Source organism: Capra hircus, chromosome 7 (genome assembly GCF_001704415.2).
Source record: "Capra hircus breed San Clemente chromosome 7, ASM170441v1, whole genome shotgun sequence".
NCBI lineage: Eukaryota > Metazoa > Chordata > Mammalia > Artiodactyla > Bovidae > Capra > Capra hircus.
In genome coordinates, this window is record NC_030814.1 from 49,079,970 (window position 1) to 49,106,375 (window position 26,406).

The 26,406-nt window shown below is 42.7% G+C and overlaps 3 protein-coding genes across 5 annotated transcripts in view; 1 reads left to right on the forward strand and 2 right to left on the reverse strand.

Annotated features, from left to right (window-relative positions):
- Positions 1-19,655, reverse strand: part of HMGXB3 (HMG-box containing 3) — a 67,901-nt gene extending 48,246 nt beyond the window's left edge. For 2 of the 3 annotated variants that reach the window (XM_018050165.1, XM_018050164.1), the window contains exons 1-6: positions 19,101-19,591; positions 15,885-16,023; positions 14,877-15,051; positions 11,136-11,633; positions 9,463-9,561; positions 4,001-4,132 (exon numbers count right to left, since the gene is read on the reverse strand). In XM_018050165.1, the coding sequence (XP_017905654.1) occupies positions 4,001-4,132; positions 9,463-9,561; positions 11,136-11,633; positions 14,877-15,051; positions 15,885-16,021 (1,041 nt within the window). In that variant the 5' untranslated portion in view covers positions 16,022-16,023; positions 19,101-19,591. Of the gene's footprint in view, positions 1-4,000; positions 4,133-9,462; positions 9,562-11,135; positions 11,634-14,876; positions 15,052-15,884; positions 16,024-19,100 lie in introns of all 3 variants that reach the window. The other variant, XM_005683164.3, reaches the window with a different exon arrangement.
- TIGD6 (tigger transposable element derived 6) lies at positions 19,718-25,321 on the forward strand. Its single transcript, XM_018050169.1, is given in 8 exon segments — positions 19,718-19,825; positions 22,457-22,669; positions 22,744-23,054; positions 23,356-23,736; positions 23,739-23,894; positions 23,897-24,070; positions 24,073-24,145; positions 24,147-25,321. Coding segments are annotated over 7 exon segments (1,572 nt in total). The 5' UTR covers positions 19,718-19,825; positions 22,457-22,523; the 3' UTR covers positions 24,478-25,321.
- Positions 23,674-26,406, reverse strand: part of SLC26A2 (solute carrier family 26 member 2) — a 29,996-nt gene continuing 27,263 nt past the window's right edge. Inside the window, exon 6 of the transcript XR_001918291.1 lies at positions 23,674-24,390. The gene's annotated coding sequence lies outside the window, so the exon portion shown is untranslated. The remainder of the gene's footprint in view (positions 24,391-26,406) is intronic.

The following is a 26,406-nucleotide window of genomic DNA, read 5'->3' on the forward strand; positions in this document are numbered from 1 at the left end:
CTCGTAACAATAATGTATGAGCAAGAGATAAGAAGTTGAGGCTGAGAGAGGAAGAGGCTGACTTCAGGTCCCAAGTTTTATAAAACTGGCCTGAACCTAAGTCTTCTGATTCCAGTTTCCTTTCGCCATAATAGTCAAGGCTATAGTTGACATAAACCTATTCTTCTAATAAATTTCTTAATGACATGTTTCTTTAGGTTTCAGCAAACAAATACTGGCATTTTTTTACTTCAACCTCTGACTGTTCAAGGCCTACTTCTTAAAAAGATTTCTTAACAGTGGTTATGTCCAAAATGGATCTCAGAGGTTTTTTCTTCCACATGAATAGTGAAAGGCACTATAAACTAGAAGACAAACCACAAAAGCTGGGTTCTGTCTAGGCTCTGCTTCATCATAACTGCTTATGTCACCTGAGGCAAGCTTCATCTGATTCCTCATTTCCCATTATGGAAAAAGAGAGCTCTTGGGTCAATGGCAGAAGACAGCCTTTTGGGTGACTTAATTGTTCATGGAGGGGCAGGACCCCTCTCTGCACTTTTCAGGAAGCTCAGTACCTGTGGCCAATGCCATTAAATTTCAGTACTGTCTCCCAGTCCTTGACTATCAAAAAACCCTTACATTTCTAAAGTCCCTCTGGGCCACATGGTGCCTCTGGCTAAGAACCAACATAGATAACCTTTAAGAAATCTCCAATAAAGCATTCTTAGGTTCTAACACGGAGAAGGAAATGGCAACCCACTCAAAAGTACTCTTGCCTGAAAAATCCCATGGACGGAGGAGCCTGATGGGCTGCAGTCCATGGGGTCACTAAGAGTCAGATATGACTGAGCGACTTCACTTTCACTTTTCACTTTCATGCACTGGAGAAGGAAATGGCAACCCATTCCAGTGTTCTTGCCTGGAGAATCCCAGGACGGGGGAGCCTGGTGGGCTGTCATCTATGGGGTTGCACAGTTGGACACGACTAAAGTGACTTAGCAGCAGCAGGTTCTAACACACGATGACAAACCATGAAGACAAGAAACATTCTTAGTAAATTGTACTTAGCTTCCTGACTGCTCAAGAGGGAAGTCAGCAGAAAAACAGGAAACATGTTAAACCAAATCCTTGAGATGAGGTATTTGAGCAAAATGTTGCCCACTAAGTAGGCTATAGACAAAAATTCTTTGCAGGAAGACTGAGTAATTTAAGCAAACAGAGCAAAAAAACTTGAGCTAGTGATCTCACATTTCCTTCACCCAGCGTACCCTTTTTAGATGTCACTTTCTTTCAAGATGGAAGACAAATACTACCAGTTCCTCGTGCAGAGACCTCAATTACTGCTATAGGAGTGAGGCCTTGAGCTAAAGAGCCTTATATACCATCTTTTGTTCCATCCAACTCACTGGGAAATGTGCCACATGTTTCTTGGGCTAATTTTAGCCAGTATGAACTCCAGAACAATATAAGAAAAGGTGAGTCATTTCCTGACTGGCATGGACATACTTGGAACTTTCAGGAACTATTTATACTTGCTCCTTCAAAAATCAGAACTCAGATCTTAAGATTCTGCAGCTTAACAGCACAGCAATGCCTGCAGTCTGGTTCAGTGGAAAAGACAATAGCATAATTAACAATGTGAATGTAACAAGTCATTTCTCCTCAATCTATTTTTCCTCAGCTAGAAACTGGGAGTTGAACTAGCTGATAACCAAAGTCACTTTTATCTCTAAAATTTTAAATGCATTTATGCTACAATGTTACCCTTTTTCTTCTCAAAATTACTTATTCTGTTCCAAGGAGACTTAGAAATCACACTATATGCTCTTTACATGGTAATTCTTTTTTAAAAATATCTACTTATTATTGATTTGGCGGCACTGGCTCTTCGTTGTGGTCAATAGGTTTAGTTGCCCCCAAGGCATGTGGGATCTTAATTCCCCAACCAGGGATTGAACCTGTGTATCCTGCATTAGGAGGTGGATTCTTAACCACTGGACCACCAGGGAAATCCCTACATAGTAATTCTTGGAAAAATCTTGGAGAAAAAAAATCTCTGACTTAGCAAGTAAAGACAGGAGACAAGTAGCTAAGAAAAAAAAATTATGCATGTCATGAGTTCGATCTCAGAAAGAGAATGGCTTAACAGTTATTTCAATAAAAGGGGAGGGGAGAAGACAAAATAAAAAAGCAAAGAAAGCCAAAGTCAAAACAGAATCTGAAACAGATTGTGCACAGGATCGGTTAGACTCACGCAAAAGCACAGGAAACAAGATCATCCGACAGACCTGCTGTGCATCAGTGAAGAAGAAGGACCAAGGAGAAGTCCAACTACTACCCAATTCTATCTTCCTACCACAGTTGGGGAAGTGTATTTTGGGAGAATAATTAGGGTGGGAATAAATGAAATGGCTTCACAACACAAAAACTCCACAAAGCCCTAGGTATTTCCTGCCCCTTGAAGTGTTAATGTTCACAGTAATAACAAGAGACAATTATACTGCTGCCAACAATGGGAGCAGTGAACCCCTACAGAGGACTGAATATATAATTACACTAGAAATGAACCATCCACTTTGCATGGATAATTTCATCTGACCCCTCCAACAACCCTACTGATGTAGGTAATATTCTTAGCTTCTATTTACAAATGAAGCCTAAATCAAGAACAGAAATGTAGAATGACTTTCCCAAGGTTACAACGTTAAATACCTGAGTAGGGGTTTGAACTGAGGAAGCTGACTCCAGAATTATATTCTTAATTATTAACCTATTCTGTCTCCAAAACTGGTGCTATCCTGAACTTCAATACTTAGCCAGAGGGCAAAAGTCACTATCCTGATAATTTTCTAAGAAATGTTCTGTGGAAAATGCCCCAAAGGAACTTAGTAAGTATGATACTATGTAAGTTTTCTCTACAGAGAAAATAAGTCTGGACCATGAGTTGAAACACATGATGAACACAATCCTAGCCTAAACTATTTTCACAAAAACAATGCCTTCTCTTTCCTTTTCTATCTACCCAAATTCTATTGCTCTTTCCAAATCATCTCCTCTATAAAACAGCTTCTATTTTAGTCCTTTTGTCCCTAGATAATTTATAGTCTCATATCAAAAATGTGGCCAGTAGGTATGATTTATAGTCAGTGCCAAGCACACAGCAGGTAACAAAAAACATGTTCTGAACTGAACATCACAGGGGCATAGCTCTAATCCTCATTTATTTACCGAGCACCATTTATTTGGAGACAGAAGTACGTATTTGGAAAGTTACACTATGGCCGAGCTTGAATACTGGGTTAAAGACCTCCACTTTTAATAGAAGCTATAGGAAACTAAGTGGGCTTCCCTGGTGGCTCAGACGGTAAAGAATCTGCCTGCAATGTGGGCGACCTGCATTTGATCCCTGGGTCGGAAAGATTCCTTGGAGAAGGAAATGACAACCCACTCCAGTATTCTTGCCTGGAAAATCCCATGAACAGAGGAGCCTGTTGCACTACAGTCCATGGGATTGCAAAGATTCAGACAATACTGAGCAACTAACACTTTCCACACGAAACTAAAAGGACTCAGAGCTAAGGAATGAGATGTGCCCTGTGTGTATGAATAGTTAAGCAGTTAGTGTGGAGGGTGGATTGCTAAAAATGTGACCCTAACAGGAAATGAATAATTTAACATAGTATAGTCATTCATGGAAAACTATGAAGCAATTAAAGATAACATTTTTGAAGAATATTTAATGATATGGTACAGTGAAAGAAAAAAGACAAGATACAGAATTTCTATACCCACGAATAAAGACTAGAAAAAATCTTAACAGACACTGAAATCTTAACAATGGCTTTTCTTTGGATGGAGGTTATGGATAACATTTTATTCTTTCTTCTTAAAAAGAAAGAAACTGACTTATTTGTAGCATCAAAAAAGTTAAATGAATATTAATTTAAGTCATCTATTCTAAAGGGGAATAGTAAGGTTACTCTGTGGGGTTTCCAAAGCAGTGATGGCCAATGGACTCTACCTTTGGGATCCACTTCCCTCCGAGGAAGTTACCACAGGTGGGGCACTTGGGTGGCTTGTGCCTGGTGACGTATGTAAAGGAGCAGCCCGGGCTGGTACATGTCCCATGGCCCCGCCGTGTGTATGTAGTAGTCTGTAAGAATAGAGAAGGAAAGGTCAGAATCAACAGTGCAATCTAATCTCTCTCAGATCCTGATGACTATCAGAACCCCAACAATGGCAGGAGGATATCAGCTTGCAAAAAATTAGCCAGTTCATGGTCTTAAAAGGTCAAAACTGGAAAGGCCCTAAAATACAACTAATTAGTTCACTTTTTAGAAATGGAGAAAGTGAATGCAAATGAAGAAAAACAACTGCCTAGGGTTACAGAGTTAGGTACCAGAAGAACAAAGATTATGATAGCTACAATTAATTAATTAAGTGAAGTACCACATAGTGCTAAACACTCTATCGATATCTCATTTAAAGTTCTCAGCAATACTGAGGTAGGTATTACTACTACTGAGGTTCAGAGTGGTCAGATGCTTTGTTTCAAATCATGAATCATGCGGTGACTCAAGGACAGAGCCAGGCCTAGAAGACAGATCTTTTTGATTCCTGGTCAAAACTCCTTCCATGCATCCTGCTGCACCCTACAGCTCTCCATACATCAAAGCACTTGCTTCATCTTTATTCTTATTAGTTAAAAATCAGAGAACCTAGAATCTAGGATTCAAAGATATAAAAACAGTCCAGTCACTAAAAAAATGAGAGGGAACTCCAGTTGAAACCAGGTCCTTTGACACTCAACAGAATTTGATTATTTGTATACATATATTCAATCACTGGCTCATATAATCTCTGGTGATTTCCCTTTGAACAGAATGTATTATATTTCAGCTACAAATAGAAATTAGCCATGCTCCATTTCTTGATTAATGCTGGAAAGAAAACACTTCCCTGTCAGATCTGTTCGGTCACTTATGAATGGTTTACTCAGCTACTAATCCCTGTCTCCCTAGCCTGGTCAGAAAGCAAAAACCTCCCTTAGGAAACACCAAGCTGCCTCTAGGCTGCCTCTGGCCAGAACACCTAAGGAAAAAGGGATATGACAGTGATAGTAAATCAAGGATGAGTGTGAAGTTGTATGGCACCAGGAGCTGGGGGTAATTCATCTTTGTTCTTGGGCCCTTGATTTCCTCTTCTGTAAAATCATCTGCCCTTTCTGCTTAATGGGTATATCTTGAGGAACAAAAAGTTTGTAAGACTATTTTTAATGGAAAATAAAACATTTGTCTTTTCTCTGATTGTGGCCCCACACAGAACAGTCATTCTGAATACATTCCCAGAGAAAAGTTAGTTCCATAAATACATCACCACCAACCTGGAAATACTCCTAAAGAGCAGCATACAGAAATGACTTTAGAAAATAACGCCAGTGTTCAAGGCTGATGTTGCCTTCTTAAGCAGTTCTAGAAGAGCTTGATTTAACATTTATTAGCCCATGAAAGAACATTAATTTCCTGAAGAGGAAAGGTTCAGGAAAAATAATTTACTACAACTTTCTTACCTAATAAAATATTATTTATCTGTAGCGGGAATTTTAAGAGGAAAAGGCAGACTATGACAAGTTAAATATATGTACCTAAAAGAAACCAAGATACGTATCCTAAAAAAAAAACCAATACAGTAACGAAGACAAAGTTAATGAGCCACAGACCAATAAATGAGATAAAATAGATTCATTAAAAATATTCAATTTGGAGTTCCCTGGTGGTCCAGTGGTTGAGAATCCACCTGCCAATGCAGGGAACACGGGTTCAATCCCTGGTCTGGGAAGATTCCACATGCTTCGGGGCAACTAAGCACACGTGCCACAACCACTGAGCCCGGGAGCTGCCACAACTAAAGCCCGTACACTCTAGAGCCCTAGCTCTGCAATGAGAAACCTGAGCACCACAGCTACAGAGTAACTCCCACCCACCGCAACTAGTAAAAGCCCACATGCAGCAATGAAGACCCAGGGCAGCCAAAAATAAATAAATCATTAAAAAAAAAATTTAAGCATTTCAAAAGAAAATATAATAAAACATAACCAAAACAATAACAAGAAGAGGACATATTTAAACCAAATCATATTAATAATCACATTAAATATATAGTGCCTAAATACTAAATACTTAAATTATAAGGCAGAGACAGTCAGACAGGTCTTGCTCTTACAGTCAAACTATATGTTGTCTACCAAAAAGGTACTTTAAATACAATGCTACAAAAAGGTAGAAGGATGGAAAAAGATATAGCTTGTTAATAACAATAATCAAAAGAAAGCTTGATACCAGACCTAAGTAGATTTCACGGGCAACAGTGTGAGAGATAAATGCCACTTCTTAATAAAGAAGCAATAAACTTATCCAGAGAATTTAACAACCCTAAACATTTATGTATTTAATAACAGTCAAAATACATGACACATAAACTAACAGAACTGCAAAAAGAAACATATAAATCTACAATGACTGGTGGATGCTTTCTTAGTAGTTGACAGAAACAGTCGACAGAAAATCAGTAAGGATCTGAAATGTACAGAACATTCCAACACCAGACTACACACGCTTTTCAAATGCACTTAGACCATTTATCAAGAGAATTCATACTCTGAGCCATAAAATAAGCCACACTGAATTTAAAAGGATTCAAGTCTTATACAAACTACAAAGTTCTAATCACAATGGAATCAAATCAGAAATCGATACAGAAAGATATCTGGAAAATCCCAAATATTTGGAAAGTGATACACCTCTAAATAACTCATGGGTCAAATAAGTTAGAAAGCATTTCGAACTGAATAAAAATGAAAACATACCCTACCAAAATTTGTGGGATGCCACTAAAAGTAGTGCTTGACAGTGAAAGTCGCTCAGTCGTGTCCGACTCTGCAACCCCATGGACTATACAATCCATGGAATTCTCCAGGCCAGAATACTGGAGGGGGTAACCCTTCCCTCGGAGAAGGCAATGGCACCCCACTCCAGTACTCTTGCCTGGAAAATCCCATGGACAGAGGAGCCTGGTGGGCTGTAGTCCATGGGGTCGCTAAGAGTTGGACACGACTGAGCAACTTCACTTTCACTTTTCGCTTCCCTGCATTGGAGAAGGAAATGGCAACCCACTCCAGTGTTCTTGCCTGGAGGATCCCAGGGACAGGGAGCCTGGTGGGCTGCTGTTTATAGGGTCGCACAGAGTCAGACATGACTGAAGCGACTCAGCAGCAGCAGCAGCACCCTTTCCCTTCTCCAGGGGATCTTCCCAACCCAGGGATCAAACCCAGGTCTCTTGCATTGCAGGCAGATTCTTTGCCAGCTGAGCCACAAGAGAAGCCCGAAGTAGTGCTTGGAGGCAAATTAAGCACTAAGCAGCTATATTAGAAAAGAAAGTCTCAAATCAATAACCTCAGCTTCTACCTTAAGAAACTAGGTAAGACCAAATTAAACCCAAAGCAAGCAGCAGAATGATAATAAAGATCATGGCAGAAAAGAGTGAAACAGAAAGTAGAAAAACCATAGAGAGGATCAATGAACCCAAATGTTCCCTCTCTGAGAGCAGTAAAATCAATAACCTCTAGCCAAGTTTATCAGGAAAAAAGAAAGAAGACCCAAATTACCAGTGTCAGTAATGGAGAAGGGAAATCACTACATATTTTATAGACATTAAAAGGACACAGGTTCCTCAAAACTTTAAAGACAGAATTACCACATGATTCAGCAATGCTACCCTTAGGGTATTACATCCAAAAGAACTGAGAAGAGGGACTCAAACAGACATTTGTATACCAAAGTTCATATCACCACTACTCACAATAATCAAAAGGCAGAAATAAACCAAATATCCAGCAATGTTTATGAACGGATAACAAAATGTAGTATACACACACAATGGAATATATTTTAGCCATAAAAAGGAATGAAATTCTGATACATGACATAAGACAGATGAACCTTGAAAACATGTTAAATGAAAAAGTCAGTTTAAAAAGGTAGTATTTGAATGATTCCACTCATTTGAGGTGCCTAGAATACACAAATTCCAAGAAATTAAACAGCTATTACTAGGGCCTAGGGTAGAAAGCAGGGGCAGGGAATGGGGAGTAACTGTTTAATATACACAGTTTCTGATTGGAATGATGAAAAAGTTCTGAAAATGCATAGTGCTGATGACTGCATGACACTGTGAATATACTTAACATCAACAGCATTTGAATTGTACACTTAAAAATGACTAAAAGGGTAAATTTCATTACATATATTTTACCAGTTTTTAAAAGTTCTTTGAAAGACAAACTTTCAAAGCTTACATATTATTTTAAAAATTGGACTTGCCATTATAAACCTTCCCACAAAATCTCCAGGCCCAGGTGAGTTCATTGGTAATTCTAACCATTTAAGGAAGAAATAACGCCAGTACTATACAAAACTCTTTCAAAAAATAGAAGAGCAGAAAATATTTCATAGCTCATTCTATGAAGTAAGCATAACTTTGATACTAAAACAAGAAAAACACTGTATAAGAAAATTAAAAGACCAATAATATCCCTCATGAATATAAATAAAATTCTGAACAAAATGTTATCAAATCCAATCCAATAATATATTAGAAGGATAATATATCATTGCTAAGTGAAGTCTACCCCAGGAACACAGCGTTAACATTCGAAAAATACTATTAATCATACTAACAACAACAAAAACCCAATCATCTCTAAAGACACACAAAAATCCAATATCCAATCCTGTTAAAAACTTCCAGCAAAAATAACTTCCTAAACATGATAAGGGTGCCTATGAAAAACCTACAGCTAATGATGAAAGACTAAAGACTTTCACCCTAAGAAGACAGACAGACAAAGATGCTGGCTCACACCACTTCTACTCAACAGCATGCTGGAGGTCCTTCACAAAACCCTACGACAGTCTCAGCCCACATGCTGCAGTATGTGACGGAAAGAACAGTGAGAATCTAAAGACCTGGGTCCTTGTTCTGCCTTGTTTCGCAGCTCAGTGACCCTGAATCATAGAACAAGCCCTTTTTCTTCTTTGGACCTTTTCCCTAACCTGCACAATAACAGTATTGAATTCCATCAGTGATCTCTCAAGTTTTCTACGTCTATACTTCAGAAAATATGATAAAAGCCAGGGAACCTATCCCAAGAAATTACTTTTTCAAAGAGAAAAATTTGTATGTAACTTGAGTTCAAGGATCCTGTGGAGCTCTATTCACAGACCCGCCCCCACCCCCTCACCCCTAGTTAAGAATATCTGAACCAGAAAATCTCTGAGATTTCTGCCAGTCCCCATGTCCTAAGTTCATAGAACAAGCCCTTTTTGCTAAAGGGCAAATTGCTAACGTTCATTAGCAATTTTAGAAAACTACCTGAAAGAGAATTCTTACGGAGCCGTAATCTCCATCAACTCCCCACATACTAACCAGTTTGATGGAGGTGGGGTTCTCCACAACCGAGTAGGCAGGAAGAGGCAACATAATGAACTGTGTGGCTGGCGCAGAGGAGCTACTCTCACCAGAATCCTGTGGGTACAGGGAGACAAGACAGTTTTATTGAGATGGAGTGAAGAACACCCAGGAGCACTCGTAACACTGAAGACAATCAAGTCCAATAACCAGAGACAACATGCTTACCCAACGGATGCATCAAGAAAATGTATGGACCTACAATTGTCTCAAAATAAAAGCTCAACTAAGGACAAAGGAAACCACTACCACAGGGAATGTGCTATCCTCATTTTACAAATGAGAAAACTGAGGTTAAGATACTTAAGACTCCTAAGATCACATAAATAGTCAAAGAAACCAGTTCTTGTGACCCTGTCAAATGTTCTTAGGAACCTATTCAGTTCAGTTCAGTTCACTCAGTTGTGTCCGACTCTTTGCAACCCCATGAATCACAGCACGCCAGGCCTCCCTGTCCATCACCAACTCCCGGAATTCACCCAAACTCATGTCCATCGAATCGGTGATGCCATCCAGCCATCTCATCCTCTGTTGTATCCTTCTCCTCCTGCTCCCAATCCCTCCCAGCATCAGTCTTTTCCAATGAGTCAACTCTTCACATGAGGTGGCCAAAGTATTGGAGTTTCAGCTTTAGCATCAGTCCTCCCAAAGAACACCCAGGACTGATCTCCTTTAGGATGGACTGGTTGGATCTCCTTGCAGTCCAAGGGACTCTCAAGAGTCTTCTCCAACACCACGGTTCAAAAACATCAATTCTTCGGCACTCAGCTTTCTTCACAGTTCAACTCTCACATCCATACATCACCACTGGAAAAACCATAGCCTTGACTAGACCTTTTAATCAGGCCAATGGCATGCTTCATTACCATAAACAGCATTGCAGCAACAAATAATAAAATTTATGCCTGGCAAGGAATCCTTCGGAGGGCTATCTGCTCTCACCCGCCCAGGCTGTAGGGGCCACTGCACACTGGTCCTCTTAGATTGAGCAGGACAAGTAACTCTCTGAGGACGCCATCCTACCCAGGATGACAGACAGCCTGGTGGCAGCTCCTCAACTCTTCACTTCCAGGGTCCACGCTGTGGAATCACTGAAATCACTGCTCTTTCCCCTCAATTGGGCATGACTCGAAAGCCACTGGGAAGAGATCTCCCCCTTCTTTCTCGGCTATTAGACCAATCAACCTGGCTGTGAAAAGAACTTCCTTCTTCTACTTACTCTGTGCCCAAGAAGACCATTTACAATCCCTCCTGAACAGTTTTCAAGATGCTATTATGTTTGCTGAAACAATCATATGGGAACATAAAATCCTAACCAATGCTAACAGCCTAACAGATCCTGGCTTTGAGTCATGGACAGGCCAAATCTCATTCCCATCCCTCCTGCTAATGTACCTTATCTCGTGTGAAGAAAACACTGGCTAAACTGAGCAAGAGGAGATGTGAGTGCCTAAGAAACTGCAGAGGACTTTGGACCAAGCCTAGGGGCAAAAAGGTTCAAGAGGACTGCAGTCCAACTCAGAAATGCCACACCAATTCCTAAGTACCACTACTCCAGAATCACACTGCATGGGTCTAGCTGCCTTTTTAACTCTCTCATGTAAAGCTCAATCACAGTACCTGTCACTTACCCTCATGACTGTTACTACAGACATACTCTCCCCCACCTGCGGGTGGGGCACAGCCAGGCTTCCAGTGGTAAGGTCTGATGAGCCGTTCACTAAGGTCTCTTCAATAACCAGGCTCGTCTGATAAGGTTGGTGGCTCTCCCCTACCTCCAGGGAAGCCTCATTTAAGAGCACATCCTGGCCAAGGATCTCTGAGGTGGCGATCTCCTGTACAGCACCAGGCTGGGCAAGGGCTCCCACATCCTCAGCTAAGGCCTCCACAGCCAGGCACTGTTCCGCCATGCCTGCATGGCCGGGCACTGTCTCCAGGGCAGTGTTGGACACAAGAGATGGTCCTTTGGGGGACATCTGGTTCTGGGCCACACACAGCTCTAGCTGAGGGCAGCTCCGCTCCTCCTGCAGGCTGCTCTTGGGGATGATGATGTAATCTGAGCGAGGGAGGATCTTGCGGAAACCTGGGATGTCCGGAACCACAGCAGTCAGTCCAGAGAGCTTAGAGTTCTGATGATGAAGAAGCCACGTCGGGAGACAAGGAGAGATAAACAGAGTTAGACCACATGGAATACACGTATAAGCTTCCCCCCCCCCACCGAAGAACCAGAAAGATTCCATTCTCTTGACCTATGACTTAGATAGGGTCAGCCTCTGCCAACAGCAATGTCACACTTTAGCCAAAGTAACTGACTCACTTAGTCACAAAGGAGACAGAAAGTGGATTAGATTCTATAAGGGGCACTGATCTTGGCATCATGCAACTGTGAGCTGAAATCCCAGATCTGGTGGAGTCTTGAACAAATTCTTTCCCCTTTTTAGGCTTTGCTGCCCTATCTGTAAAACAAGGGAACTCAATCTGGCTATTTATGAGTTCTTTTCCAGCTCTGACGCTTTAGGATTTCAAATTAGCTTTAGATGCCAGGATGTATAATGGAGATTTAGATGCCAGGACGTATAATGCTCAATGAAGCACTTAAAGCATAAGATACAAACCAATAGGCCACTCTGGATCTCAGGGAAGCAAGGAAGAATTCTGACATCACAGCATCTCCCAGACTTGCAAAGAAGGCTTCACAACAGAATGTGTATAGGGAAGGGGTTGTACCATAAGGACCTGAATATACTAGAGGAGGTGGGAGAATATAAACATTAACACTGACCTAGGAAGGTTTAGAAAATACTTCTTAAAAGCAATACTATTAAGTTAGGTACTACTGTCATCCCCATTTCTCAAATGAGGGAACTGACAGGAGGGCAAACTTTCCCAAAACACACAATTAGTGAGTAGTAAGACTGAGACTCCAGGCCGGGTCTTCTAAGGAGCTAGAAGACCAGGTACTAGAACACTAGAAGCCACAGCTCTGCATGGCTACCTGGAACCAAGAAAAAGGTGCTCGTGTTTTATTTTTTCAATTTAAACTGCAAGTTACCCAATAAGAAAAACAGACAAGTTCAAAGTGAACAGGTAAGTGAGAACGGAAATTAAATGGACCCAAAACTAATTTTAGAAGCATCATTTAAAAAGAACTAAATCAATTACAACAGGATCTTTAAAAAAAAAAAAAAAAGAAGTGGATGAGACTCTTAGGCTACAAAAGAAGCACTCAGGTGAAACTTGAAAGGAAACTGTCCAAACCCATGATGGGGCCTGTACTGGAGAGACAATGAAGAAATGACATTCTCAAGCCACCCTGTGAAGCCGACAGGTCAAGAGAACAAAGCTAAACGGTGGCAAATACAAAGGCTGGTCTGGACTTTATCAACAAATCCAAGCCCAGAGAAACCAGGGCAGCCTGAATGACGTTCATCTCACACTCTGTAAGGAATGACACTGCAACCGCAGGCCCCGCAACCTGGCAAGAGACCTAAAGAGCTGCAAGGGACACAGCCCACCACAAGGTCTTCGGCAGGTTCTCACAGTACAGGCAGGAGGCTCCCACCTGCACACCAGGTAACTGGGGAGAGGTCAAACAGCACATACAATCTCACCCGGTCTTGGCACACCCCAGACGCTCACTGAATGTCACCTTTTCTTGTTATATGGCCACTGGACGTTTAATCTACTAAAGAGTGGTATTTACTGACCAAGTCAATATGTTCCAAGAACTCAGCCAGGTGTTTTACATTATCTATTTTAAACATTGCAAACAAATACTATTATCCCCATTTTACAAATAAGGAAAGCAGGACTCAAAGCTTAAATGATTCTTTCAAGGTTATAGCTAGTTAATATTAGAGCTAGTTTATTCATAATAATCTTGGGGACAGTGGTGGAGATGACGGTAGATACAAATTTACATATGGATAAAAAATCATTATAGATGCTCTACTTAAATTTTTTAAGTCTTAATAAGGACCTATAACAACACCCAGTTTTAAAAGCCATGTCAGGGGACTTCCCTGGAGGCCCACTGGGTAAGACTCTGTGCTTCTATAACAAAAAGCCTGGGTTTGATTCCTGGTCGGGTGAACTATGATCCCACATGACCAAAAAATTGAAATCTCTTTAAAAATTAAAAACCATATCATTTCAGGATTAGGTAAAATTTTCTTGTATCATGGGCAAAAAGTTTGTGACTTTATAATGGGGAAACCAAAGAAAATATGTGTACTTTTCCCAGACTTCACCTCTCCTCCTCCACAGGGATTGTTTCCTAGACTCAGTTTACAAACAAATCATCCAGAGGAGGAGTAGAGTGGCATCTCCCAGATGGTAGGTAACACTGAACTCTTTTAAGAAGAGAAATGCCAAGCCAACAAGGACAAACTAATCTAAACGGCAGCCAGTGGCAGATGGGCTCCACTAAAGGAAACAACCTGTTTTGCTATAACACTGTCGCTGTATTTCTGAAGAACTTTTGCTCTGTACGATCAAAAAAGTCAGAGACTCTTGTTTCAACTGGAAAAACAGGAGTTAAGGTGAAAAGGTTTCAGCTTACAATAACAAGGTTATTTTTCCTGCAGGAATTTTTGTTTAACAAAAAAAGCAGTACTAATAGCTGTCAGTACATTTTATTATTATGAACAATAATAACAAAATGGCTGACAGACACAAACCAAAGAGCTTTCTTGCTTATTCTTTAATGCAATCGTTCAAAGCCTTAGTCCCTTCCGTGAACTTCAGCTTTAGCCTTGCACTTTTTGTTCAATAGTTCAATACCAGTGCTAGAACATGTCTTATACAAAGCAGCTGTGTCCACCTCTAAACTCACAAGCCTAATTGCTGATTATGGAATAACTGATAGTGATCAACACAACACAAATTAATAACATTTACACTCAACTGATAACATGAAAATCCACGGTGTAGGGAAAATGTCTGTAGAAGCTACTCAATGAAGGGAAAGGAACACTTAACTACTCAAGGACGAGAGGCTCCAAGTTTTGCTAAAATTCAGAAAAGGAACCTAAGGCTCCTGGAGACAATGTACGGCCACAAGCAAAGGGTACAAGAGAGTGTGGGGCATCATTGGAATAGAAACAGAGAGGGAGTACCCTGGCAGTCCAGTGTTTGGGGCTCAGCACTCTCCATGCCACAGCCCAGGTGCAACCCCTGGTTGGCTTGAGATTCTGCAAGCCATGCGGTGCAGACAAAACAAGAAAGAGACAATATCAGGCTCAAGAAAGGTAAAGATGACTCAACTTTAAAGTTCTCCCAAGAGAAGAAAATAGCAGAACAAGAGGTTGGATTTCCCAAGCCTTACCACTAGAGCAATGGAGGCATTAGCTGAAGGGGGGAAAATTACTTACAGGATCCAGACCTTCTTTCTCTAGTTTGGCTTTCTCCAGGTAGTAACTCCTCTCGGCCACACTGAGCAGCCTCCAGCTCTCACTAATCTTCTTATTGATCTCAGACTGAGGGAGGTGGGGCAGCTCCTGCTGCACTTTCAGGTAGATGTCGTAATAGTACAGAAGGTAAGCGGACCTGAGGGAGCAAGGACTTCGTAAGGCTTCCTCTCCCTCAACCAGTAAGCTCAACAATATTTGAGTAGTGAAGAATTAAATACAAAACCCAGCTTTTCATTTCAAAAGCATTTCTGTAAACAGAGACTGAAGCAAAGAAGCGTTTAAATAATATCCCCAGAGGGTAAATGACAGGAGGTTTCTCCCTCCAGAAACCTGGAAGCAAAGGCTTACCTGGTTTCACCACCACCACTTTTTCTGCCGGGATGACTGACTTTAAATCCCAATATGGGCAAAAAACAGATACAAATGTTCTGTCATTCCACTTTTAGGAAAAGGTTAGAGGACTGACTACCACTCACATCCTCCTCATCTACACAGCCTTTGGTCATCTCTCTGCTAAACAGCACCTAGCTGAGGCCGAGGGAAGCAAGCAGGCCTGTCAAAGTGATCCAGAGCTGCGGGCCTCAGCAAGAAGTCTGGGGAGCTCACAGTTAAGGAGGAGATTAGAGCTACAACCTGGATATTCTTTAGAGGTATCATTGGTGCTACTTATAATTCCATACTTTTATTGATGCCCTAATTAAATATTTAGACAACAGTAGTATTAATAATGCAGGATGTGGTTCTCTTGTACAGAGCTTTCCACCATTTGTATGCCTATTTCCTGCTACAGCCTAGAAACAGGACCAAAATTCCACTTCCTACTCCCCAACCCCACTACCACCATCAGGAGACAAGAACTGACATGCCACTCTCAATGAATCTGGACAAACTCTAAAGTCTTCTTGTTCAACAAAGCTCTCCAAGCAGATTCTGTTTATAAATGCCAGCTACCAAAATGTGTTGGCTAACCTGGGTTTCTTGGCCTTTTCTCCATGTATTTTATACTTTTTCTTCTTCTTGGGTGGCCCAGGGGAGGTATAACAGTAGGCTTCCTCAATTTCCTCCATCACGACAGTTACCTCAGTACCATCATACGATGCATCCATGGCTAGAGGAAAGTCAAACACAAACAAGTGTCAAGAATCTACCTGAAAGAGGATAGCAGCCTCCCAATCCCATGATCCCTTATCTCTGCCAGAGCCTTAAGACTCAGTCATGTCCCAAACTCAGCAGATGGATCTTAAGCACCACCTGGGGGACTTACTAAATATACAGATTTTAGGATTCCACCTCAGCCTTCTAATCAGAATCTCTAAAGGGTATGGCAATGTATCCTTAACAAGATTTTTGTGCCATGTGCTTAGTTGTTCAGGCATGTCTGACTCTTTTTGACCCTTTGGGCTGTAGCCTGCCAGGCTCCTCTGTCCGTGGAACTTTTCGGCCAAGAATATTGGAGTGGGTTGCCATTTTCCTCCTCCAGGGGATCTTCCTGACCCAGGAATTAAACGCTCGTCTTCTGTGTCTCCTGCACTGCAGGCAGATTCTTAACCTGCTGAGCCTTTGGGAAGCCCTTCATGCTGAAGCTCCAATACTCTGGCCACCTGATGCAAAGAGCCAAGTCACTGGAAGAGACCTGATGCTGGGAAAGATTGGGGGCAGGAGGAGAAGGGGGCAACAGAGGATGAGATAGATGGTTGGACGGCCTCACCGACTCAATGGACATGAGTCTGAGCAAACTCCGGGAGACGGTGAAGGACAGGGAAGCCTGGCGTGCTGCAGTCCATGGGATCGCAAAGAGTCGGACATGACTCGGTGACTGAACAACAACATCCTTAACAAGGGCCCCAGGTGATTCCTCTGACTAAGCAAATCTGGGGTCACGAGCTTAGCCCTTTCACTTATATTCACTCATGAGACACTCAGTAATCCTTCAACTCAAAGATTTATTAGCCCCATATTATAAGAATTCCATATAGTAACAGGTAAATACTTGGCCAGGAGTCAGTTCTGGATGCTCCCTCATGTTTCATGCCTTAAGTAAAATGCTTCATTGATTTTCATTCATTCAAACGTGTAATAAGTGCCAATATGCAGGAAGTTTCTTTACACTCTGCCAGCTTGTGTGACTTTGGACAGGTTCTTAAGCTGCTTTAGGTTCAATTCTCTCTTTTTAAACAGTAAAAAGCAATGTCTCTCCCACCTTACCACAGATTTATAGTGATAAGGCTCAAGGAACAGTCAAGTGCTATACAAAAAGGATTTATCATTAAAGATGAATAGTCTGTGACTGAGATGCTTAATGACCTGCCCAAAGGGACACTACACCCAGGGACTTGAAAAGCAGGTTTTTTTAAAACTCAAAAATTCAACTGTGAGCCTTCTTCTATTATACTACACTGCTCCCATCTCTATTAGCAACATTCTAAATCAGCACTGTTCTATTAACATTTTGAAATGATCTAAATGTTCTTCATCTGTGCTCCTCCAATATGGTAGCTACTTATAGCTACTGAGCACCTGAAATATGGATTGGGTGACTGAAGAACCTGAATTGATTTCATTTTGTTTAACTGTAATTAGTTTAAATAGCCACATATGGTTAGTGACTTACTGGTGTAAACAGTAATCTGACAGACAGGCATTAACTCTCCAGAACTAGTCTAAGAAACAGATAATCTACTAATAGCCTTTCCTAGGGAAAGGAAGGCATTACAAAAAAATTCAATGACTAGTTCAAGAAGAGTTAGTTTATTTGTGGCCACATCCTAAACAGGAGTTTTACACACAGACTCAATCCTTGGATGCAGAAAGGTTCCCAGAAACTTCATTTTACGAGAAATAACATAGTTGCTCGGGAAAATCTGTGAGAAGATAATTTAGGATTCTGGGAAGAAGGAGCTGTGTAAGTAAACACAGAACTGATATGCGTATTACAAGGTCCACTCACATCTCAATTTAGAACTCACTCCACAAATGATGAAGTATCTGATAAGTTATAATGAGAAGAAGAGCACTGCATGTTGAGTCAGGAGACCTGGATCCAAGTCTAAATTCTAACCGTGCAATATCAGGTAAGTCTATTCCCACCCTAAAATTCTGTTGTTCCTCAAGTGAGATGGAAGAGGCTGAAATCTGTGGCTCCTAACCTTGAGAGGCAAGAATACCTTTGAGAATCCTGTGAAAGTGGAAATACCCTCTCCCAGAAAATGTAGACAAACATTTCACTTTTAATTTTTAAAGATATACCAAAGGCTAACAATACACTATTCCTAAAGTTCTTTCTACTTCTGTACCACCTCTAAATGATTTCTCTTACCAGTAGAAAACATAACAACCCCCCATGCCACCCACCCCCAACCCCCCTCCGCCAAAAAAAACCCCAGCCTTCTGTTACAGCACAACTCTGGAGGAGAACATAACCCACATTCGGCTGGGTCAGAAACAGGCCAGTGCCTTCATCGGGTAAGGGACCTGAGGGTTCAAATCAAGGCTAAGTGAGGATATGCTTTTTTTTGCCTTCAATAATTGACTCCTCAGCCCTTGAGTCTTACAGAGAAAAGCAATAACTGCAGGAGAGCTTCTGTAAAGAATGACATACAGGGTTTTAGCACGCAGAGCAAAACAAGTTAAAAAACAAAGTCATACAAACACATTGAGGGTTAGGGGCAGGAAGAGACTACCCTGGGTTTTGGCTTGTTTGACTAGCCTGGCTTAAGCCTGGGTTCAAGAGTTGTTTTCAGATCCTAGTCCCCAGTACAGCAATGCAAAAAAAAAAAAAGCCAAGATAATATAAAGGGTAAAACCAAGGGCTCTGGACGGCAGAAGATCAGGGTACTAATTTAATTCAGGCACTTTAACAGCAGGCGCACAAAGTTCTATGACCTTGAGCAATCTACTCTCACTCTCGAAGCCTCAGTTTTCTCCTCTTGTAAAAGAAAAGTAAGGTAATACTTGAAATACGTGACACACTTTGACTGTCCCATCAAATACCCCTCGGACCCTCATTAAACGGCTTTGACAGCACAGCTGTGGGCCATGGTTGGCCTATGAGCCTTAGACGAATGCGGGAGGAGACTAAGGCTCACTGCTCCTACACTGAGGAAGAGGCAACAGCGCTCAGAGAGCCGCAGCTCCCAGCTGTGGGCGCCCAGCTCTCGCAGCGCGGCGCTCAAGGGCGGGACTTACCTGGAGAAGCGTGCAAGCCGCGCGGCTCACATTCCCGGTGGCGCGCGGCCAGGGGGCTCGACGAGGGGGCTGGCCGGCGCACTCGCGCTCCGCGCTGTCGGCGAGAGGCGGCTCCAGTCGTGGCAGTGGCAGCAAGGAAGTGGAGGCGAGGACTCGCGCGCGCATCCCGGGGGCTAGAGGAGCCCCGGCCCCGCGGCGCCGCCCGGCGACACACGGCGCGGAGTCGCGACAGCCCCTCTCGCTCCCCTTCCTCGGAGTCGCGATATGGGGTCGTGGAGGGAGGGTGTGGAAGCACACGTTCGCCCCGCAGGCTCTTCAATGACGCCTGCCGAGGGCCCCGGGGGTCAAGCCCCGGGAAGCCCGAGGAAGAAAGCAGGGACACGGGCGTCACCGCGGCACTGGTTCAGCCGCAGCAGCGGCAGCGGCGACGGCAGCAGCAGTAGCAGCGGCAGCAGCACACCTCGGATCGTCAGGGAGACCCGTCCCGGCGGCCCTCGCGGCGCACCGGAAGCGGCCGGCGGCGCGTGACTGCGTGCGACCCTCGCGCAAGCGCAGTAGTCCATCTCAGACTGAGGGGCGGGCCCATAGAAACTGCTTAGAAACTCAGAAGGGGGCTGCTGAGGAGGACGGACTGCTTCCTGCTAGAGGTTCCGGGAGGCGGAGGAAGCTACGGCCGCCCGCGGTGGAAGCCCTCAGCCCCTCGGGTGTTGCTGTAGCGCGTTCAGGTAAATGGGGCGGGGCTGTGCCGAGGGCGGAGGTCGAGGCCCCGCCTCGCCTGTCAAAGCCAAGTCGGGCCAGGGGAGCCTCAGCACGCTCCCCCAGCACGGCGTTCGAGGCATGACCCCATTCCTGCTCTGTCACCGCTTGTTCAGGATAGGTTTGTTACTTCTTAGCGCGTCATCAAGCCGTCCTCCTCACCCAGTGATCTGCCTGCAGTCCGTCTCTCCCACCGTCCCACGCACAGTAATGGTTGTGACTGATTCAAATGGAACTGAATGACATGCGCAAGCAAATAAGAATTGTCCCTTCCTGCCGATGTCACAGATCGTCCTACATTTGTACAAGTCCCTGCACTCTTCAGTTCAGTTCAGTCGCTCAGTCGTGTCCGACTCTGCGACCCCGTGAATTGCAGCACGCCAGGCCTCCTGTCTGTCCATCACCAACTCCCGGATTTGCTTATTTTCTCCTTATACCACTATCACCTTTCTCCATCTACCACTGTCACCAGCCTTCTCCTAGTCACCTGCCTGAACTGATGCAGTTTCTTCCAATCTCCTCTCTTTCCCCTTTACATTCTATTCTCCACACAACATGCAGACATATCTTTTTGTACTGTAAATCTGATCAGGTCACTCTCTGCTTAAGACCCTCCAATGTCCTCTTGTTTACTTAGAATAAAATTCAAACTTGACCTCCAAGGTCTTGATTTGGTTCTGAGTCATTCTCCTTCCACATCTCTTCTCAGTACTGGTATTGTTCCCAGAACAAGCTATATCACACTCTGTAGTATGCAAAATGCTAGCTTTGTACTGAGCCTCCTTGGGTTTGAATTCCAGCCCCATCACATATAAGCTGTATTAAGCATGTAAAGTATTAATAACAAGTTATGTTTACAAAGAACCAATAATTGGTACTCATTTCTGTAAATGGCATCACCATTCACTCGATTGCTAAGTGCTCAAGCCAGAAATCTGGGTGTTATCCTTGACTTCTCTTGCACCAATCCATCAGGAAGATCTGAAATAACATTGTCCTAAACTGACCACTTCTTACCATCTCCATTATTACTCTAAAACAAGCCACCATTATCTCACTCAGGGGTCCTGCAACAGCCTCCTAGTCTCCTTTTTCTCTGACACCCTTCCATTACATTCTTCACACAGCAGTCATCTTTCTCTTTTCTTAAAATCCTTCAGGAGCTTCTTGTTGCACTCAAATTAACATATCCCAACTATATATAGCCTACTAGGCTAGCCTGCATTTATCTTCAGAGTTAGGGCCACCTCTTAGGAAAATGTACTTTACCCATTAGGTACTCCACCTTGCAACCAAAAGACTTTCTAAAGTGCAAATCTGATCATGTCATTCCAAAAACAAACAAACAAAAAACCCCAAAACTCTAAAGACCTCTTACTATCCCAAGATCCTTGTTTTCTTCTCCAAAGACACTTCCCCCCCCCCGACAATGACTTTTTATTTTCTACAGTACATCATTGCTTTTTCACATAGTTCCTTCTATCTCATGAATTCCTTTAACTCCCAACATCAATCTTGTTTCTTCTTAGAAGTACACTGCCCATCTCTGTCCCACTTCTTTGTTGATCATCCCACTTCTTTGTTCTTCCACAGTACACTGTAGCCTCTATTAAAGTACTCCATACACTCTCTAGTTTTGTCTTCCCTGCTTCCCTAGTAATGTCCTCAGTGGTAGGCACTATGCTGCATTCATCCTTGTATGGCTGACATCAAGTATAGTGCTTCGCACAAAGAGGATGTCATGAATGGATAGACATGCGTGGAGGTAGTGGCAGAAGTCTCACAGCCTAAAGCACAGCAGCTTCTCTTGTTCTCAGAGGATTCTCATGATAAAAGGTTTAAGCAGGCAGTTACCAAAACTGCTGCTGCTGGATTATTTCCTTCATAGCACATGTCACACTCTAGATTAACAAATTTTTCTGTTCAATTATTATCTCCCTACATCACATTGTATATTTCATAAGGGCAGGAACCTTGACAATGTTGTTCATCACTGTATCCTCACCACTAGGCACCTGTAATTATTTATTAAATGAATGTGTGGCTACCAGAAACATCTTCCCACAGTGAAAAATCCTTCCAAACCATGATGACAGAGCTATAAAGATTTCGCTGTGGTGGGATTTCAAGCAGGACTATAGATTGACAGTAACAGCACTAATCTGAGTCAAGAAATCTGAGCTATATGAACTTGGGTAGGCCCCTTCCCTGGGCCTCAGTCTCTGCATCTATGAAATGAGCCTGATAATAATTCCTTGGATTTATAGAATGCATTGCTATTTGCAGAACTTTTACCATCTATTATTTCAGTCTAGTCTCATAGCAGACAGAGCAGACACAGTTATTATTTTTATGAAGGCTCAGAAAATTTGAGGAAACGACTAGATCTCTTCTATTTCAAACATTCTATTAATATGGTGAATCTGTATAAATAATCTCTACAAAAAGTCAGTAGCATGAATCCCATCTTCTCTTGACTTTGGCCTTATCATTTTTTAATATGATTTTTAAAAATCTGAACTCATCTTTTAGGGGGAATCCATTATCTTTGGTTCCTGATAAGCACTCCATTTTGTCTTCTCGGTTTTCCACACTTGCAGCAAAACAAGCCAAGAGGAGGAACGGACACAATCTTGGTAGTTGTGGCCTGACCCTCACTCTACAGATATGGGAAACAAGGGGAACAGGAAGCATCCGCAGTTCTCCCTGGAGGAGAAAATGAGAGTTGTGGAAGCTGTAGACTCAGGCAAGAGGAAAGGCAATGTGGCCAAAGAATTTGGCATCATTCCTTCTACTCTGTCTACATTCTTAAAGTGAAAGTCACTCCGTCGTGTCTGACTCTTTGACACCCCATGGACTATATAGTCCATGAAATTCTCTAGGCCAGAATACTGAAGGATCATGCCAAACTTGAAGAAAAGATGCAGGAGGCATGTATGGGACTTCAGCAGAAAAGGATAAGGAGTGCTTTTTGTGATGACGTTGATAAGACTGTTTTTGCCTGGTTTCAAGAAATCCATGCCAAAAATGTTCTTGTGACTGGTTCTGTCATTCGGAAAAAAGCACTAAACTTGGCCAATAAGGTTGGCTATGACAATTTTCAAGCAAATGTGGGCTGGCTGAACAGACTTCAGGATCGCCACGAAATTTCTTTGAAAGCAGTCTGTAGAGGGGATAGTGAGAGATTAATGCAAGGAGATCCAACCAGTCCATTCTGAAGGAGATCAACCCTGGGATTTCTTTGGAAGGAATGATGCTAAAGCTGAAGCTCCAGTACTTTGGCCACCTCATGCGAAGAGTTGACTCATTGGAAAAGACCCTGATGCTGGGAGAGATTGGGGGCAGGAGGAGAAGGGGACGACCGAGGATGAGATGGCTGGATGGTATCATGGACTCAATGGACGTGAGTCTGAGTGAACTCCGGGAGATGGTGATGGACAGGGAGGCCTGGTGTGCTGCGATTCATGGGGTCGCAAAGAGTCGGACACGACTGAGCGACTGAACTGAACTGAACTGAACAAGTGGCATGCAGAGGAAATTATAAAACTAGTTGCTGACTTCAGCCCAGATGATATCTTTAATGCTGATGAGACAGGAATGTTTTTCCAGTTGCTTCCCCAGCACACACTTGCTGCTAAAGGGGACCATTGTCAAGGGGACAAGAAAGCGAGGCAGCGGTTGACAGCACTCTTTTGTTGCAGCGCTTTAGGAACTGAAAAAATGAGACCATTGATTGTTGGTAGGTCAGCCAACCCACACTGACTCAAGAATGTCCATTCCCTCCCCTGTGACTACTGAGCCAACCAGCAGGCATGGATGACACAGGATATGTTTAATGAATGGCTGATGCAAGTGGATGCCAGGATGAAGCAGGCGAACACTGGATCCTCCTGCCAATCGACAAGTGCTCTGCTCACAGCATGCTTCTTCCATGCTTGGCAAGGACTCAGGTGTGGTATCTGACCTCAAACTGCACTGCCGTCCTGCAGCCACTGAATCTTGGCATAATTCATACCATGAAAGTGCGGTACAGGAGCCACCTTTACAGCTGATCCTCCTCAAGTTCAGCAGCAGTGAGGATCAAGAAAAAGTGGACATCAAGCAGGCTGATGGCATGATTGCTGCAGCATGGTGGTCAGCCAAGCGGTCCACAGTGGTGAAATGCTGGCAGAAGGCAGGCATCGTCCCTGTGGAACTGACAGATTCTGACAGAGAACAGCCACCGGTGAACCAGGTATTGCCACTGAAAAGTTGTGGCACTTGGTGGCTCTTGCCACCTGTGTCCCAAATGAATCTCCAAGACTTTGTCACTGCAGACGATGACCTCATCATCTCTCAGGAGCTGTTGGACACAGAGGTCATCCAGGACATGGGAGCCAGAAAAAGTACTGATGAAGCTGGAAGTGAAGATAAGGGGGAGGCATCTTTGCCACAGCAGCCAAAAATCACCATCACAGAGGCCATCTCAAGTGCACAGAAGCTTAAACGGTTCCTTTCCACTTGTGCAGGTGTTCCTGATGCCATTTTTGGACAGCTAAATGGCATAGATGAATATTTAATGAGAAGAGTGATACAAACTCTTGTTGATTCCAAAATTACAGATTTCCTCCAAACAAAATAATATAGAAATTAACTGCTTCTTTTAATTCAGAGGATGTAGTTTACAAGAATAAATTTCTTTAGATAGGAATATTGAACTTAAATTTTGAGCAATATTATGAAAACATTCCAGTTTTCTGAAATAATCAGGAAGCTTTCTTGAATGGAATTTGGGACCCAAGGGTTTTCATTTCTACCAAGTTCCCAGGCGATGCCAATGCTGATGTGGTCCAAGGTCCGTGCTTGAGAACCACTGGTCCTGCTGGGTTCTACTGCTTCTCTTTTTAACTGGCTATCTAAATACCCCCAATCACTAACTGTCAAAAAAAAAAGCATCAGCTGTTCTTACTCTAGAACTTTAACTCCTTCCTGTTGATCTAGTAACTCCAGAACCTTCTTAGCTATTTTCCTGAATGCCCTACCAAGTATTCAGTAGAGGTACATCTATGTCAAAAGAATTACCAAGAGCCATCTAGCCTATCAAAGCATCTTTTACTACTTCAGGATTATTATCAGTAGGGTGCCAGAGTATAGGGAAATAAAGTGCCTGAAAGAGGAGATATGCTACAACCTGGAAAGCATGGTAATACCAGTGTACCTCTAAAATCCAGGCAAGGCGTGAGGAATGTTTATAAGAGAGATGACCTGTGTGAGAATGTTTGGATTATTCGGATAATCCACGGTGGTCCTCTGCACACCAGTGAATAACCCAGCCTGGACTATGTCATTAATACAAGGGCACACTGTTTGCCTTCACTACAATTACTTCATTGCTGTTGTTCAGTCACTAAGTCGTGTCCAACTCTTTGCGACCCCATGGACTGTAGCCCACCAGGCTCCTCTGACCGTGGGGTTTCCCAGGCAAGAATACTGGAGTGGGTTGCCATTTCCTTCTCCAAGGGATCCTTCCAGGTCAGGGATCAAATCTGCATCTCCCACACTGGCAGGTGGATTCTTTACCACTGAACTACCAGGGAAGCCTGTAAGTCACCCTTATTCATTTGCGTTTGTTCTTCAAAGAGTCTGTAAGAGCAAAGTGAAGTTATTTAAAACTGTTTAAATTTATCATCAAATTTATATTAAATATACCACTGTAAAGCAATTATCCTCCAATTAAAAATAAAAAATAAAATTATATTAAAAGTTTTTCTCCTATAAAAAGGCATGCTTAATATGCTCTGAAACCCTAGTATCTGTTAGTCATGAGTTAGATAAGTGTCAGGTTCATTTTTAGAAGGTACACGCAATACCTGTTACTGTTGTAGTGTGGTTCCCTGCCACAAGTTAATTTTATGGCTATTTTAGAAATCCACAGCAATTTAGTGATTTTTCTTCCTGTAGTTACTTAATTGAAACAGATGTATAAAGCAGATTAATCATAGAAAATACCACTTCCATGTTGAACAAAAGAACAAACACACACAGCAGATGCTTAAATAGATGTGTTTTTTTAAAAAACCTTATTATGGATATTTTTTCCTTTTAACAAACTAATAATATAATTTGAATTAAAGTTATTATACATATTTTAAATTATTAACACATAGGAGAGGAAAACAGTGTCTTCTGGCTAAGTCCTGTGGTTCTGTCTCACTGTCAGCACCTTAATTGCTCTCATCATGTGTCAGGATTACTCATGAAATTTCTAATTTCTTCTCTCATCTTTCTTCCCGAAGTCCATTTTGCACATGTTAGAACTCTTTCCCCTCCCCAATTATCTGTAGTGGTTCCCAAAGGCCTACAAAAGCAGAAGACTGTTTAGCTGAGTTCTAGCACCCTCTGGAGTTGACTACAACCTGCATCTGCACTTGGCTGTCAGCACAGCTTAATGTGTGAGGCCCCCACCGTGGGCCGTTGTCTCCACTCCACGCCATGTCTGCCAGTGTGCCTTTGCCTGAATGCCTCACTCTGCTCTCTACCAAGCTGGGCCTCACATGTTCTTCAAGCTCTA